Here is a 17,786-nt window from a genome sequence, read left to right as displayed (position 1 = left end):
GAGAAGAAAGGGATGGTGTTGGTGGTCAGACGTGTGTTCGGTTTGGTGGAGGAGAGAGAACGGCAGCTGGTGGAAGTCTAGCTGTGTGGGAGAGTTTTTTTTAGGGTTTTCATGTGAGAGCTTTCTTTTCTTCTCTCTGTCTTTTTCACATGCCTCCTCCTCTACTCTCTCCCACCCTTTTTGTTCCAAAAAGGGGCCAAGGATTCTTTGCTTAATCTTTCATCCACCTCTCGATTGTTCAGATTTTGCTTTACATGGCATAACCAAGAGCTAAAAGTGGGAAAAGAATGGAATAATTCAAGGGCAAATTGCCTTTCCGACTTTCAGAGCTGCAATTGTCAAATATTCCACCATACAAATGCAAAAGCCTAATAATTGGAGGGAAGTCAGTCATGGGAATTTGCAACAGCTGGAGAATTCTTTCCATTTGCCTAGCTTGCTGATGTTCACCTCACCTGGAACATAAAATATAAAGTGTTTTCTTGAGGTGACAAGGGCAATAATACTCAGAGGTCACGAAGCCAATTTGGCAGAAATACGCCTGGAAATAAGAATTATTCATAAAATGGGGCACAAAACATATAAACAAAACTGTTCCAGCAACATGTAATTTTCTTTAATGCATACCTCTCAAGTGGAGATGTTACATTACGAAAAAGATTGGTTATGGTTGTTGATCTCACTGTAGAACAAAGGCTGATAAGGCAGGAGAATCACAAGTGAACACCAAAATTATTGCAAATGATTGAATATCTTTTAACTGATAAATTATTGACATCAATAGCCATCATGTCAAATATCCAGTTGCGGCAAATTCAAATCTGACCGCCCTAATGTACAAATTTTCAAACAAACATAGCTTTGAGCTTGAGATAGTGGAGGATTACATGGCACAACAACCCTTCATCAGAAGACCAGCAACTAGTGGAAGTTGCCTGTAAATGTGAAGCTGTGATCAGTTGGAACAAAAAGAACAAGCTATTTTAACTCCTAAATTCTATTTTCACATTTTATGGGTTGATGCATCAGGTTGATCCGAAGAACTGTTCCAAGGATGGAGAACTGAGCACATTTGCAGCGGTCCGTTCAGGTCTAATAGGAGAAATGTGAAGCTGATATTTGATAAATCTCTGCCACAAAAGAAAAGTGAAACTCAGAAGATATGTATTACAAAGAGTTGACATTCAGATCTAAGAATCATAAAGATCGTGGAATGACAAAATACAATAAGTGGCACGTGAAGGAAGCGTACAGCTAACTGAAAAATGACTTCAGGATTAGTGTCAATATGCCAATCTGGTTCTAGTTGTCGTACAAAAGATGACCGTCCAGTTTCTGTGCTACAAAAGAGAACCTGCAGACGCATTTTACAGAGATTAAGACAAACAAAGCAAATGCCAAGTTTAAAGACAAAAAAACATCAAGCGGTAAATATTAAAACTCCGCAGAATAGTCAGATCTTATATTTCAAACACATAAGTGGAGAAATAACTTTTAAATCATACACTCTGTTATGATTTTGATTACAGCGTACCAAAGGTGTCCCAAGTGTGCAGATTGTATCATTAAACAAATAGACAAATGAATATCTTCCAGAAATGACCAATTCAGCTAATATTTTTATACCACAAACAACCATCCTTGTTGGTTGGTTGAGCACATTCAGCCTCTTAATGCCACGTGTCAAATACTGGTGAGTATATAATGTTATGGATATAGAAGAAATATTTGCCATACTATTAAGCTTATTAGCCACTCTTTCTTATGTAATATTGGGGAATTAATGACATCATGTCTTCAAAATGTATCAAGAATATATTGAGTCAAAACTGTATAATTTCATGGAATTCAACCTCTTCCCTGCATGAAAAGTTCAGTAGGATTCTTGGAACCTCACATAATCATGCATCACAATTATGCTACAAAATATCACTAACTTAAAGTTCAACTTACAAAGAAATGTGAAGAAGCTGGCATCTAATATATACTGGAACAAATTTTATGAAGTAATGGCCAGTATAAAGAAACTCACAGTGTATTGTATATGTAACAAATTTGCTTATTAGCTACCATAGAAACCATAGTGTTCTGAAAGCATTTCCCATTACCTTGTCTTTAACCAAACCACCAGATGTAAAAACTCCTGCATTTTCCAAAGCTGCGAGAACCTTTTGCTGCAGAAAACAGTGCATGAAGCAATTCATGAGGGAAACAATTTATTACAAAAGAACTGACAAGTGCAAAAGCAAATTAGCATTAATAGAAAGCCACTCTTGGTTGATAAACTACTATCATGAAAACATCCACCATCTTAGAACACATCAAAACTGTCGATCACTGAACATGGACGTGAAAAAGACTGAGAATAACATATGATTATTCAGGAACTTCAATAAGGTTAAAGTACAACTAACAGTCATAGAGGTGACTGAGGCATCACATTTCTGGATGCCATCTACATCATTAATAGGTGCCATAAAATTGTCTTTGTAATTATTTTCTCCCAAATCTAAAATTATATAGAGTACTAAACTCAAGGACAATAGAGCCAGTGTGCATCTAAATATAGATTAATGATAGACCATTAAAAAAAAAGATAAAAGTTAACCATCCAAAGTGAATGCTTGAATCATGTGTAGAAGGGCATGGAACAATGCAAATAAAAACTTGCTTGGTAGCAGCATGAAGCACACATATTTCAAAACACAGAACAAAAATGACGATATTTTTTCAAGGAGAAGTGATGATAAAATACTGTTCTACAAGAAGTTTGCACTTACTTCGCTCTCATCATCAAGAACTCTTTCCATGAGATAAACATCACAAAATTTCGTGATTTCTAACAGCACTTCTAGCACAGAGGACCTAACAGTTGCCTGACTCTGCCCCTAAGAAGAAACAAGTTAATTTTTTGCACATTAAAGTTTCAAGCACACATTTCACTTGAAAAATATTTCACTACCTTAAGCTCCTCTGGACTGCTTTCCTCAAGGATTACGCCAAGCAAACGACATGTGACCTACACAAAACAAGTCATCAAAGCATGAAACTTTAAGGGGAATGGCTTTCTTTATTGGACAACTCAGCCTGTCTTCTTGTTGCATTACAACTAGAATAATCCTAAAAGTAATATATATATATTAGAAGTAAATGATTGAAAACTAGAACATACTTGAGAGAAGCCATTCAAACAAACTTACATGCATGGCATTTTTAGCAACAAAAAAGTTCAAGAAGCATGAAAATTAGAAATAACAAGTGCTAAGATAACTTGAAGCAAAAGGCATATAGATGCAAGGAACCAAACTCACAATTTATGTTTTGTTAAAAGGCCCCTTTTTATATCGGAATGAATTAAATAATCACTCGTAATCTAAATGAGAGGATACTGAACACAAAACAAACAGACTGCACATAGATTGGACAAATAAAACATTCCCAAAAAATGTTAAATGAGAAATGAAACCACAGCAAAGCTACCAAAGCGAGAACAGACTGCAGACACCACTTCTAAGAAATATCAACTCAAATTTAAGCAAATAGGTAAATCATGCTTAGTGCATCTAAGATAGTATTTACCTTTCTTCCTTCGCTCAATTTTTGCCTAACTATTTGCCCCAAAGATGGCTGAAAAACAAAGACAAAACATTGATAAGAACCAAAAAAGTCTAAATAAACAAAAATACAACTTAACTATTGCTTTCTTACTTTTACTGTTTGAAAGAACTCATCAACAACATTTTGCACTCTCAAGTCCTCTGAAGATGAACAAACACCCTCAGAAGGTATCGACACTGCATTGGGTTGAGTAGTCACAGCAGAACTACTAGTCGTAGGAGCTTGTCGTTCCGGCTGCCTTCTTTGAGGTCCACTATTTGACCTCAACCACCTCCATGTAAAGACTATGGCAACAGCAAGCCCCGCAACGGCCCCAACTGATCGTGAATCCTGATACCAAATTTAACCAGTGCGAGTACTTCAATGCCATAAATCAAACTATTCTTTAAATTTTCTAATTTCTCAATATAAGAAACAATTAAACTATATTCACACCCATTTGCTATTTTTTTTAATAATTCTTTTCACGATGACATCAACAATCTTCATTGTTGTCTCAAACTCAAAAGGAAAAAAAAACAAGAACCAAAAAATTATTTCCCAACAAGAGAAAAACTAATAAATAAAAAATTATATCAATGAATTAATTTAAAACCATTGAAGAAGTAAAAGAAAAGAAACCAATTTAAAGCAAGAAAAAATAATAAAATCCAACAAAATTGCACTCCTTTCAACAGCTAAAAGCTTCAATCTTTACCCTAATTAAACCATAAATTAATTAAATTACCCTATAATCATACGCCATTAATTTTTTCTACAAGAAAAACACATCCCACAATTCCAATTACAAATACACTAAACCCTAAAAATAGATTAATTACATAATCTAAAAAATCAGAATCAGATCGAGGCCAAAAATAAAGGAATTGAAAGACTAACCGGGGTATTAATGGAGAAGAGATTTGACATCTTGACTGTCAAATAAGCACTAAATCTCTTGACTAGCTGCAATAATTCATCTTTAGATGTCTCTGTTGCCATACCCAATCAAAATTCAACCTCTCAAAATCTACTAATAACAATATGTGCGGAAAAGCGACAGAGAGGGAGGATAACAACGACGTGTGATTTCGGTAAAGCAGAGGAAACAAAGAGAAAGCAGAAAGAGGTTTGATTTATTTTGATTTCGATTTTTGAGATTCTTCGTTCTCCCTCGGGCTTGGCTGCCTTTTGCCGTCCTATGCTCAAGCTTCTGCTTTGCGTCAACGAGAGACAGAGAGAGACGATGCCTTTTGTTTTTGCTTTTGTTTTATGTTTCTTTTCTCTGACTTTGTTACCTGGGGTAGCTACAAATTAGTCCCCTGAGACTATAAATGTTTACAAATTCATCCTAACTATATTGAGTTCTCCTAGAAAATAAAATAGATTCAATCTCGATATATAAAAATTAAATCTAGTAGACATTACATTAAAAAGGGAATTGTCAATTACATAAAACTAAATTACATTTGTAATCATGTAAATGATTGGAATTTTGAGTATTCAGTACATAATTATACTAGATATTTTACCCGTATTTCGCCGAGGATTAATATTTTTTTAACAAAAAAAATATATACACAAGTTTTTTCAACATGTTTTGGTAGTAAAAAAATTAAATAAAAATTAAAATATATATATATATATATATATATATACATACTTGTAATTAAATAAATTGAGAATTATGTGCGTCAATAAATAGAAAACAAACTATAAATGATAAATAAAAATAAAATTAGAAAAATTGAAAGACAGGTGTAGATCAGGATATTTAATCTCGCAAAATGAGATATTTTTCTGGTTGTGGTAAATTTATTTATGAAAATATTTTTTTTATTCAATTAAAAAATAATAAATATAGAAACACAAATTAATTTGATATAATAAAATAAAAGGGGGGGAACATTATTAAATATTGCACGTATTAGAAATATTATTTGAAAATAATTTTTATTTTCAAAAATAAAATTCATCTATATAAAAAAAAATTATAAATGAATCAAAAAACCTCTTCAAAATATAAATGTATAACTAAAAAACTATTTGTCATTTAGATTTTATGTATGATGAAATTAGGAGAATTTCTAGTTTTGGAATTGATTTAAACATAACACTGGAGTTGGAGGACTGATTTGTAGTTAGCCCTCTTTAGATTTTATTGCTTGTACTTTCAAGGTAAGAGACGAGGTTTGATTGGATGTTCCAAATCTAATTGTTCCTTTTCTGGATGCTTACGTGGCTAGATTTAATTGCCTGTGTTGAAACAACTGCATAGATCTGATGAGAATAATTACATGTCGTTTTTTTTATTTAGTTAAAACTGCTTAAAAAAAATACCTTTTGCTAAAATAAAATATTAAATTAATGATTTTTTAGAGTTTTTTTATGCTTTATGTTAAAAATAAAGATATGTTTGATATATTTTCAATTAATTTTTAAAAAAATATATTATACACTGCATTATTAAATATATTGGTGGCAATTTTTCTATGAATTCATGTTTAAAATTAATAATAATAATAATTTATGAAAGTTTATAACCCAAAGTATGACCTAATCTAGATTTTTAAATAAATTAAAAAATATATTAACCCAATAAAATTTATCAACCCAAACAAATTTTGTATGCATCAGTTATATATAAAATATTAAATTTAATATTATTAGTTAGTTTAATTATTTGTGCACAAAATATCATTAACATTGTAAAAAACACATTAAAATAAAATAAAATTAGCATTATCAAAGAGATACATAAAAAAATATATTTTTATAGATATATAATGGAAATGTAAATGAATAAAATAAAGATTATATATATATATTAACACATGAATCAACGAGGAAAACATTTTTCCTTCAACATTCATTAGATACATGTTCGAAGAAATATAAAACAATGATTGGAGATTAAGCTGAGACAAAGGATTACGTGGACAGTCAAACAAAATAAGAAAAAAAAAAGGAAATAAATGAACAATCCAATGACAAGCTATATTAAATTAAAAAAAAAAAACTAAAAGTGGTGGTAAATTCACTGTTCTTGTAGATATATTTAACGGTGTGAATTTACTATATCACCCTTAAAAAAAGCGCTAGGCTGGAAATTAAGGGTAGGGTTATATTTTTTATTGAGGTATTTTGGCATTTTTAAATTGGTGGATATTTTTCTTTTAAATTGCATAAAATATCATAAATATCCTTAAGAGTCGTGTTGGATATATATATATATATATATATATATATATATATATATATATATATATATTTGTATTTTTAATTAGAGATGGACAATAAAATAACGTATTTGCAAACAAAAAAAACTTTGACTAGGGGGGCATTTTAGTCGTGTCCTTTGTATTTGAGCAGTAAAAATATCCTTCCTTAAGGTTCAAATTTCTATGCCATGGGTCTTGGGGAATTTTTATAATTTCCCTCTTGGTTTTTTTTTTTTTTTTTGTTGTTATTGGATAAAGTTAGGGGTAGTTTTATCTTTTAATAAATTAAAAGTATTTGAAAAAAATTCTCTCTTGCATACTAGGCATGTGATATTCACTCTGTCTTCTTTAAACAACACATGTAACTGATTTCAGTAACCAAAAACATTATTCTTTGACATCTTTAGATTTATCTTGATGTTTCCGTCAAGTAATGGTTGCATGTTCATGGAATGGATCCATGGATCCTTGGTTTGACTCCAGTAATTTTTTTTTGTTTTTCCTTTCTTTTCCCCTTGATTTTTATGCCATGCACTAGAATTTCTTAAATCAACCCCCAGCTTCTCTTTATTTTCAATTTAATCTTTGATTTTTTTATTTATATTTGTTTTATTTGCAATAATTTATGCAAATCAAAATTTATTTCAGTTTCATTCTCATTTGATTTATTTATTTTTAGATTTAGTTTCTATTCTTTTAATTTTTATTTATATCATCTGAGATAATTTTTATATTTTTGTGATGTCACCCTCCATTATTATTTTTTTACATTAGATTTTATTATCATTTTATTATTTTTGTTTTCCCTTCTTTGCCAAACTTTGTAGGTTTGTATTTTTTTATTATTAAATTTCATATTTCAATAGTGAGTTGGTTTGAATTTAAGCTTCTTAGTTAAGCTTGTATTTTGAATTTCATAGGTTGTAGTTTGAGAAATTGATCCAGCTTAAAAAGGTTCGTCAGGGGTTGCTTTGTTTTTTTTATCATTCTCTTAAACTAATATTTTTTCAATTTTATTCCTCGATATTTTTTCGATTAGAGAGTGGGATTTGTTTATATATATATGCTTTCTACACCCTTTGTTTTTTTATTTTGTTGGTTTATCTCATATCTTTTTATTTGTTATTTTTTGTAAAATTTATTTTTTCAAAATAAATTTTATTTTTGCTTTTTTAGGGCGTTGTTCTAGCGACTCATGCAGTTTCTTTCGATGTTGTCATACATCTTTTTATAGTGAGATTTGAATCGTCTCAACAAACTCTTTTGATTGTGAGAGATGTCCAAATGTTGTTTTATGATTCATTGTCTATCATTATCTTTAATTTAAATCAAATTATTAAATTAACTTATCGTATTTTGATACAATTAAGTCTTATTTTTTAAAAAACATTATTGTTGCTTGAGCATCTTTTTTATATTAAAAAAATTGAATAGGCTCGCACCGTAACACGAGTTTAATTTTATTAGCTCCTGTATTTTGCAAGGAACAAGAAATTAATATTATCCATGATGATGCTTATTTTATTTTTTATTTTTTGACTTTATGAAAATAAGGATAGAAAAATGATATATAATAGTTGTTATACCCAATTTAGAGTCTGTGGATTGAGTTTCAAATTAAATAGAAAAAAACGTTAATTTTGTGAAACCTAATTGATCTAGTTCAATTGACTTAATCAAATCCGGTCCAAATCTAGTTAGATCAATTTCAAGAATTTTTTTTAAAAAAAGCAATATCATTTTAATAAAAATAATTGCTCAGAATTGATTCAATAATCTATAAATTGATTCGATGATCTAATGATCTAGACCCTTTCTGAGTCGGTCTGGGAATTCTACTATGGGATATATGCTAGATGAACATTTCTTAACCAGTATTTTTTTTTTTTTATTCACGTGGGGTGTCCGGGCCAGCTTGCGCGCACCACGACTATTCCCCACGGCCCACTGGACATCCTGCAAGCCCAGGGGCAGGTTAGGCACCGCGGGGATGACAGGCGTGCACATAGAGGGTCGAACCCGGGACGGGGGCGGAACAAGTCACACGGTTGACCACAGCAGCTAGGCCCTCAAGTGCTTAACCAGTATTTTCTTATATCGGCTAGTCCTAGCTTTTCTGAGTTACTTTTCTTTCATTCAAAATAACACTGCGTTGTATATATATAAAAAATAATATCAAATTAACTTTACCGGTCTATTTGTCACTTATTACCGACAATTGCTGCAAATGCTCAGCACAATAAATTGCGATATATCAAAGCTGAAATTTGTAAAAGACAAATAAAGTGATTTCCATCATGAACAATTATTGTCGCTAGCTTCTATATATTATAAAGTAAGAATTATAAAATTTAAAGCCTGAGGGGTGTAGCCATAGTTTAAAAACCCGGCCCGGCGGGTCAACCCAGGACGCGACTGATCCAGGGCTGGACCAGGCCGGGTTAAAGAAAACATAGAAAAAATCATGACCCGGTGTGACCCGGCCAACTTGACAAAACCCTTTTGCAACCCGTTGATTTTTTTTTACTAAAATGACGGCGTTTTGAATTTTTTAAAAAATAATGATTGACTCGGCAGGCCAGGTGACCCGGTTAAAACCCGGAACCCGGGTCTTGGACCGAGCCGAGTTTAAAAACTATGGGTGTAGCTCAACTAGTCAGGCTTCAAGTTTACTTCCTAGAGGTCACTGGTTCGAGTCTTACAAACCTCAAGACCATTGGAAGCTTTTATGGTCGTTAACTTCAGGGCTCGTGAGATTAGTGGATGTACGCGTAAGCTGACCCGAATATCTATATTAATAATAATAAAAATTACAAAATTACAAAATCTGTGTTTTTCGTTCGAGGATTCATCGGATGTTAATTGGCCATGAGACACCAAAAATTCATGTTTGATAAATATTGTTGAGTTTTGTTGTGTGTGCTCGTGTTCTATAGCCCTCAAATGGATGAAGTGATGAACACACCATGAAAAGCATGCAAGTCTCTCTGCTGTAAACTTCATCAGAATTATCACACGAAACTCATACATTTTTATTTTTTATAAACACGTTCTGTCATGACAAGAGAATTAGCGATCAAACTGTCACAATGAATTACATGGAAAAATCATGAAGACTTCCTACATGATAAATAAAAATCACACACTCTAGTAAATCTACTAGTTACGCAATACGTGATACTTCGTAAGTTAAATATTTTTATTTTTTATAAAAAAATATATATTTAGGTTTTTTTAATGTATTTTTATAGTTTAAAAAATATAATAAATCAAAAAGTTTATACATATATGTAATCAAATAAACTCAGAATTATATAATCTAATAAATAAATAAAGAACCATTAATGACATCTACAAACAAAACTTAAAAAATTAAGAGATAGATGTAAATCAAGATATTTAATCTCGAAAAATAAAACATTAAAATGAGTGAATAAAATAAAAAGAAAAGAATAATAACATATAAGATTACACATATTAAAAATATCATCTGAAAATAAATACTTGTTATTTTCAAAAACCTTTTTATTCTATACAAAAGATAAAAGCAAAATTATAGATGAATGAAAAAAATCTCTTCAAAAATTAAACACGTAGCCAAAAAATCAATATTATTTAAAAGAGGTATTCTAAACAAAATAAAAGATAGAAGGGATATTGATGTAAATATAATTAACTTTTTAAAAAAGCATAAAAAAATTAGGAAAAAAATTGATGTTGGGCTTAAAAAATTAGGTCAGCCCGCATGATCGTGCCTCTTTTTGTTAAACCTGAGCTAGCTTCTACATTATTTAAATTTAAATCCAGGCTATACAATAAGTTAGATGGTGAGGTTCAACATTGACCCGCTAGATTAGGTTTAACAACCATACCACATATCAAATAATTCTCTAAAGTTTGAATATATATTTTTATGATTAATTTTTTTATCCAACATGCAGCATAGTTGCATGCTTGTAAACTATTATTTCTATGATAGAAAAAAATATTATTATTTCTAAGAGAATAGTATAAAAAAGGATTTTATTATTTATATAAATAATTCTTTTTTCCAATTTTTCTTCCTTCTTGCTGTTTACCTCGATATTCATATGGAACATGGAAAACCTAATAGCTTACCTTAATTTGGTGGCAATATCACGGTGCCTAAATCTAGTAGCTTTATTAGCTAGGGCTTCATTTGACAAACTTTCGTGCATTAAAGGCTTTCTCTGAATTCAAACTGGCATTTAAAGTGGATATTAGAAGATTATCATATATATATATATATATATATATAATTTTATTTTTAAAAGGTATAGATTTAAAACCCGGTCCGGCTTGACAGATCGATCCGGAACTTGAACCAGGCTAGATTTAAAAAAAAACAGGAAGAGAAAAAACATGGTGTGACTTAACTGACCCGACAGGTTGACTAGTCGACAGGTTAAAAATCTAGTTACAATCCACTAATTTTTTTTATTAAAATAATATTATTTTGACTTTTTTAAAAAAATTAACTCAATCAAAATTTGAAACTTGAAATTCGAAACTCAAGTCTTGAATCATACCAGTAATCAGACCGAGTCTGTTAAAGGTGTTGTTTTGGACAATTAAAAAACGGGAACAACTCTATTTTGAAAAAAACTGACTGGGTCTCACTCGTGTTTTGACCACTTCCTGAGATATTAGTCTTTTCGAGCAGTTTTCAGTTTTCACAAGTCAACTACATGACTTGTCGGAAAAAACCAACCCATTCCAAGACCTAAATCAGTAGATATCAGTTTGACCTACCAAGCTGAACTAGGTTACCTAGTAATGGGTTCTTCACATGCTACAAGGTCAAACGACTCGTTTGTTTTTGTGTTGTTTACGTGTTTTAAATTAATGTATTTTTAAAAATATTTTTTTTAATTTTTTTAATTCTATACAAAATAAAAAATTAATCCATATCCTTTTACGCCATTTTATTACCAAATACGTTGGATATATCATCAATTTTAATCATAATTTTAACTAAATACTTTAGATATATTTTTGCTAAATAATAACTTCAATTACAGTATTAACCAAACTTATATTTTAATAAAATCAATAATAATTAAAAGTGATTTTTTAAATTTTTATTTTTTTCATACCACAACAAAAAAAGTTACCACAATACTACGGTGTTTGGGAGTGTAAAATGTTTTTCACTTTGAAATTTATCTAAATAATATTTTATTTTTATTTTTTTAAAATTATTTTTGATATCAACATATTAAAATAATCTAAAAATAAAAAAAATAATTAAAAACAAAGAAAAAAATTAAAAAATTAAAATTTTTAAAAATATTTTTAGAACGTAAAAAAACTAACATGGTATAAACACTCTCAAAAATCTTCAACCTAATTCCTCCACCGATTAGACTACAGGTCGTCCATTACGATTGTAGTCCATCTCTATGATTTTGGGAGCAAAAAACTTGGGAAAAAATCTGAAAAAAAAATAAGGAGGAGTTTTGGAACCTATTTAATGATTAGGGATTACATTGGAATTGTTTCGAAATTATAAAATTAATATAATCACATTGAAATAGGCGTTAATATACAAGGATCAAAATAAATATAATTTGCCTTAAAACATTGTTTCTCCACCTCGCCGTCACACGCCATATATAAAGAAGAAAGACAGACACACAGAGAGAGGAGAGTGCGGTGACAATGGAAACAAAGTGTCCAGTAGATGCAAAGTGCGCAGCTGAAATATCTGCCATGCTCACCCCTCCTTCTCCTCTTCAACTCCAGGTGCTGCCTCTCTTTCTCTTTAGCTTTGAAACCCTTTCCCCCCCCTCTTGGTGGGGTTTTGTATATGATTTTCCCCACCTGATTTTATGTACTTAATTGCTGTGTTAATGTTGATTAGGAGTATTTCGAGGAGATTATATCTGAAAGGAAATGCCATGGCATTGAAGTCAAACAAGATGGAAACTTGAGCAAAGGTATGTATGGTTCCTTCTGCTTGATCAAGTATTGGAGTGATTAGAGAAGTAGTTTTGGGATTGAGATTTAGGTTTGATTATGTTGATGAGTGTTAATTACTGTAGTTTAGCAGAAACTATGCATTCAGCCCCACCTTAGAGTACCAAGTGGGGCGTCTTGTCGCGAACAATGGACCCCACGTGAATGCGAGAGAGGAAATGCTTGTGGTTTTGTAATAACAACTACAATGTTGTCTAGAAAATCTAGTTGTGAAATATGGAGATTGTCTGGTGTGATTAAAGGTTCTTTTTATTTAATTTTTGTTTTGTTAATATGTTGCTACTATTTGATTGTGATGACAGCTTCCAAAATTTTGATCTTGGTTTTCTTAAATCACTTAGTATGGATTTGTTTTAAAAAATTATGTGTGTTTTGTGATGTTTAACTGCATATGTTGAAGCTTTTTAGGGGTTTATGCAACTATGGAACTTAAAGAAGGAGAACTTATACTGAAGGACAAGATACTTGTGGGTTTACAGCATGTTCCAAATAAGGTACTGCATAATTTGAAGATTACTCTTTTTTTTTTGTGACACCCTTTGATTTTTTTTTTCTTTTTCATTCAAAGATTGCAAATTTACATTTTTCTTTTTTGTTTCTGGTTACAGCTTGACTGTTTGGTGTGTGGCTATTGTTTCCAATTTATTGAGTCAGTCGAATATCAGATTGGGAGGAAACTTTATTTGCAAAGTCTAGGCGTGCCCAGCTGCAATGGATGTGATGAGGGTATGAATTTTTCACATTTTGGAAGATTGGTTTTATGTTGTTTTATTGGATGTAAAGATGATTCTCATAGAAAAGCTTATGAAATTTTAGGGGAATGTAGTTCCAGCAGCTCCAACAATAAAGCTTGTTTGCCTGGAGGAGTTATAGAAGCATTAATGAATGGTGAATTGGTATTGCCTTACTCTGACAAATTTCCCTTGCCTTCAACTGTTCCTTGTCCTGGGGGGTGTCAAGAAGCTTATTATTGCAGGTAAAGGCAAATTTACAATTTCTTGTGGATCTGGCCTTCCATTTGACTTCCATTTCTCAGTCTATGCCTTGGAGCATGGTAGAACTTTAGCAGTAAAAGCACCAAGTGAATTTTTGATGGGCCTCAAAAAGGTTATTCTATGTAATTTGGCAATAGTCATTTGACCAGAAAGTTAGCCATTGCTGCTACAAATTTTGCCTTTATTACACCAAAATTTTGGCAGTAGATAGTTATAGCTGGGAGAGAATTGTCACCTCCACTTTTCTGTATAAGCATCTAGCATGAACTAATCCTCTATAATTTTTAACTATGCTGTCAACATGGTTGTAGCAAATCTTGTGCGCAGACTGATTGGGAATCTTCACATTCTTTACTTTGCACCGGGGAGAGGTCAGAATCATTATCTATAGAGGCACTTTCAAAATTTATACAGCATGCTACTGGTAAGCTTTGAAGTTTAAGGCCATTGCATTCAATTAATTTGCCCAAGTACATTTATTTTGTTATTTCTATCTTCTCATTGTTTACATGTCTCCATTACATTCTTTGATTTTCTCAGAAACAAATGATATTTTCCTCCTAGCAGCCAAGGTGTGTTTATGAACACTGTTGGAATATTTCAAGTTCTTTGTGTTCTAGTTCTGAAATAAGCTACGTGTTTCTAACTTTCCATGCAAGTACTTGGTATATAATATCTCTCCTGTGCACCTAAAAAATAAATCTTCTCATGGATAACTAAATCACCCAGCATCTCTTTCGCAGACAATTTCTTTCACCATTTTAAGGTATAGGAAGCTGAAAGCAGCTAATGCAGACCGTTCTGAACTTTCCTTACTTTTGGAGGCATGGAAGCCAATATCAATGGGATACAAGAGAAGGTAGATATCTTTTTCATGCTTGCTTTCCATGTCATGTCATTTTAGTTTTCAGAGGATGAATATTTAATTAACCATAATAGACAGATGGTGCCAACGGTAGGAGTAAGTTAGTGTTTCATTATGTGATATCTATTGAAGATGCGGAGGCATTTTTGGAACTTTAAGCAAACACAGGAACTCAAACCGCGTTTCAAAATTTTTTCTTATTTGTCTTTCAGGTGGTGGGAGTGCATTTCATTTCCAGATGATGTTGATCGTTCTGATGACACTGCATTTAGGATGCAAATACAGCAGCTTGCATTCAAGGTGAGATTTCACCTCGGCATTGTAACTTTATCTGGAAATTTCAAGGGTTCATGGAAGGGATAACAATAAACCCAATGGATATTTCTTAATTAATATCCCAACTGGTTGGTGTCACTAGAAAGTTTCTCTAAACAACCACCACAACTTGAATCAGAAATCGAGAAAAAGTTTTTCAAGGTTTGCAGCAATTTTTGTAATTTTAATAGCTTTAATATCCTGTTCTGTCTTTCTCTGACCCAGGGGCTCCTCGTGCATGCTCCTTTTTAGTTAAAATTTTCTTGTTAGAGAGAGAAGTGATATTGTTTAAAGTTTCTTTTAAATCTTTAAGAGAAACAAATAGATGTGATATTTAGCTTCACTAATATTTGAACAATGCCCTAAATTTTGGAAGTATCTACTTCAGCGAAGTTTACACAGCATGTAATATTTCAAATCAAGAAAGGCATTTTTATCAATCATCATCATTCATCTTTTGGAGCATTTCCATGTGCACCATGACAAGATCTTCACCCTACTTGTGCTGTTGGTTTGATTCTGAGTGCAACTATTTCTTTGATGAGCTACAGTTTATTTTCCTAATATTTTTTCCTGCGTCTTTTAGATAATTGGTGCTAATGGTTGGTTTTAAATTTTTCAGTCACTGCAGCTTCTCAAGGCTGCCATATTTGATGAGGAATGCGAGCCATGTATCCTTTTTCCCATTTTTTTTGTTCATTATACTCAATTTGTGTTGAAGAAAAGTCCCTTCTCTTATGCTTACCTTTTACAGTGGAAGTCCTTGACACTTCCAAGTATTCTCCCTTGAAATCTATGGGAATATTATTGGCATGTTTGAGCTGAATAATCTGTAAGCATCACCTTTTATCAAGGCTACATTAGTACATTCCACTTGTCTGAAATTGTAAAGAAAGCATCTTGGAAGCAATGATAATTGCAATGGCTTGGTTTATCATTACAGCAAAATATGAAAGATACTGTGTGGCTTGTTCCCTTGGCATGCATGATTAGCTTGATAACTCATGCATAGTTATTTGAAGTTCCATTTTCTGGCAGTGATCTGGTCGTAGCATCTACAGTTGAGGATTATTTTCTGTACATTGATGATCTTCCAGATCCTGAAAAGGTTAGAACACGTTTCCTTCTGAGTTCCTGAAGTTCCTTTACAATACAAATTATGAATACCATCTTAACATCGCATATGGCAGGAAAAGGCTGAAAAAATTGCACGGCAACTTCTAGATGCTCTTGGAGATGACTATTCAATTTGTTGCCAAGGTATGATTTAAATTGATGAGCTGCTTTGTCAGACAATGGTGAGAAACTAACAATATCTATATTTAAATGCCGGGTTATCTATATCAAGCTCCTAAGTGTTAAAGAGAGTTGTTATCTAGCTATATAGGTTTGAACTGTTACGAAGTTTCTTTGTCTTCTCTTGTGAAAGTCATTTAGCTAAATGCCTGTAACTATTGGTTAAAATTGCCTTAAATTAGATATCAATCAGTGAGAAAAAAACTGGGGTCTGGCTTGCTAAGATACACAAGTGACTGCCAGTAGGAGCTTTGCTTTGTGGTCCAAAGCAAGGAAACCGCTGGCAGCCTCTATATGTGAGTAAGAAGACCACAGAAATTCAGGATCAATAACCCGCAGATTTAACTCCCAAGTGGTGTAATTAATATTCCAGCTTTTATATTTACAGAAAGCATAGGACTTCATGGGATATTTACAGCATCTATGGTCTTGTGTATTATATAAAAGCATGCATATTTTTCCCTTTGCAATCAATTCTTTTGGCAAGCGTTTTTGTGGAAATTTCTGTATTACATCTACTGCTAGCAAAATCCTCTCTAAATGAGAGTGATTGATTTGCTAATTGTTTCAAATTTGCTCTAGGTACGGCGTTCTATCCTTTACAGAGCTGCATGAATCACTCCTGCTGCCCAAATGCGCACGCCTTCAAAAGAGACGAGGTGTGTTTAAGATCGAAGTTTAGCTCTCAAAGCCACACTTCATCTACCCCGACCATGTGCATCACTCTTTATGCAAGTGGTTGTGTTTGCTTTTCCACAAATAGCCACACTTCATCTACCCCGACCATGTGCATCACTCTTTATGCAAGTGGTTGTGTTTGCTTTTCCACAAATACGAGTGTATCTGTTTTCATTTTTCTGTGATTGCAGGACAGAGATGGCCAGGCAGCAATCATCACCCTGAAACCAATTCGAAAGGGAGAAGAGGTGATTCATTTTATTCATTACATTCAGTTTGCCATCAAAAGAAAACGCGCTTTTACTTATGGATGTTGAGCAGAAAATGTTGTGACTGTTATTTTCAGGTTACCGTTTCATACATAGACGAGGACCTTCCATTTGAAGACAGACAGGCATTGCTAGCAGATTATGGATTCAAATGCAGGTGCAACGCTTGCTTAGAGCAAGATCCCAACAAAAAGTAGAAGACACAACAAAATTAAGAATGCCTTATAGTCAGCTGGGCAGGAAATTATTCTGCGAAAAAAAAAAAAACCCTCAGCAAATTCTTATTGTTTTCTTCTCTTACAAAATTTGTGGTTTGGGTGCATCCACAAGATCGTGGATTGATCAACTAGGTCATGTTTGACCGGGTTAACTTTCAGAATTTTTCTTAAAAGAAAACATTATTTGGGCAAGGTTTCAAGAAATTGGAATGATTTGTAGAGTGAGCTGGGTTTAATAATACGCATGAAAATCATTTTCAAAACCGATACTAAAAGTTTCCTTGCTCACCAATCAATCCTCCATAGTAAGGAGGTGCTATGCCAAGAGATAA

The 17,786-nt window shown here is 32.3% G+C and overlaps 2 protein-coding genes across 4 annotated transcripts; one reads left to right on the top strand and one right to left on the bottom strand.

The window, feature by feature from the left end:
• Nucleotides 1–732: 732 nt before the first annotated feature.
• On the bottom strand, nt 733–4,870 carry LOC133671644 (peroxisome biogenesis protein 22-like). 2 transcript variants are annotated; one of them, XM_062092452.1, is made up of 8 exons: nt 4,498–4,870; nt 3,709–3,948; nt 3,580–3,627; nt 2,963–3,019; nt 2,781–2,888; nt 2,109–2,174; nt 1,253–1,354; nt 733–1,130 (listed from the first exon to the last, which is right to left on the bottom strand). In XM_062092452.1, exons 1-8 carry the CDS (start codon nt 4,597–4,599, stop codon nt 1,026–1,028), a joined length of 828 nt encoding a protein of 275 aa, XP_061948436.1. In that variant the 5' UTR covers nt 4,600–4,870; the 3' UTR covers nt 733–1,025. The 2 variants fall into 2 exon arrangements, with proteins under 2 accessions (XP_061948436.1, XP_061948438.1); XM_062092454.1 differs by having other exon boundaries at nt 2,781–2,882.
• Nucleotides 4,871–12,425: 7,555 nt separating this feature from the next.
• LOC133670531 (histone-lysine N-methyltransferase ATXR2) lies at nt 12,426–17,717 on the top strand. Of its 2 annotated transcripts, XM_062091039.1 has the most exons (16): nt 12,426–12,584; nt 12,703–12,778; nt 13,227–13,312; nt 13,427–13,544; nt 13,635–13,794; nt 14,125–14,237; nt 14,354–14,385; nt 14,557–14,672; nt 14,891–14,978; nt 15,616–15,664; nt 15,771–15,825; nt 16,032–16,101; nt 16,184–16,253; nt 16,872–16,948; nt 17,159–17,215; nt 17,314–17,717. In XM_062091039.1, the coding sequence occupies exons 1-16, from the start codon at nt 12,501–12,503 to the stop codon at nt 17,431–17,433; spliced, it is 1,371 nt and encodes a 456-aa protein (XP_061947023.1). In that variant the 5' UTR covers nt 12,426–12,500; the 3' UTR covers nt 17,434–17,717. The 2 variants fall into 2 exon arrangements, with proteins under 2 accessions (XP_061947023.1, XP_061947024.1); XM_062091040.1 differs by lacking the exon at nt 12,426–12,584 and having other exon boundaries at nt 12,723–12,778; nt 13,219–13,312.
• Nucleotides 17,718–17,786: the final 69 nt, after the last annotated feature.

The sequence above is a fragment of the Populus nigra genome, chromosome 13 (assembly GCF_951802175.1).
Source record: "Populus nigra chromosome 13, ddPopNigr1.1, whole genome shotgun sequence".
NCBI classification, from domain to species: domain Eukaryota; kingdom Viridiplantae; phylum Streptophyta; class Magnoliopsida; order Malpighiales; family Salicaceae; genus Populus; species Populus nigra.
This window is presented reverse-complemented; position numbering and strand designations above follow the sequence as displayed.

Excerpts from the sequence above, each read along its gene's own strand:
- LOC133671644 (XM_062092452.1), bottom strand. The coding sequence starts at position 4,599 with ATGGCAACAGAGACATCTAAAGATGAATTATTGCAGCTAGTCAAGAGA. Across the intron at positions 1,355-2,108 it reads GTGGTTTGGTTAAAGACAAG|GTTCTCTTTTGTAGCACAGA; the intron begins GTAATGGGAAAT and ends ATGCGTCTGCAG. Across the intron at positions 1,131-1,252 it reads AAGTCATTTTTCAGTTAGCT|AGATTTATCAAATATCAGCT; the intron begins GTACGCTTCCTT and ends CTTTTGTGGCAG.
- LOC133670531 (XM_062091039.1), top strand. The coding sequence starts at position 12,501 with ATGGAAACAAAGTGTCCAGTAGATGCAAAGTGCGCAGCTGAAATATCT. Across the intron at positions 12,779-13,226 it reads AGATGGAAACTTGAGCAAAG|GGGTTTATGCAACTATGGAA; the intron begins GTATGTATGGTT and ends GAAGCTTTTTAG. Across the intron at positions 13,545-13,634 it reads CTGCAATGGATGTGATGAGG|GGGAATGTAGTTCCAGCAGC; the intron begins GTATGAATTTTT and ends ATGAAATTTTAG.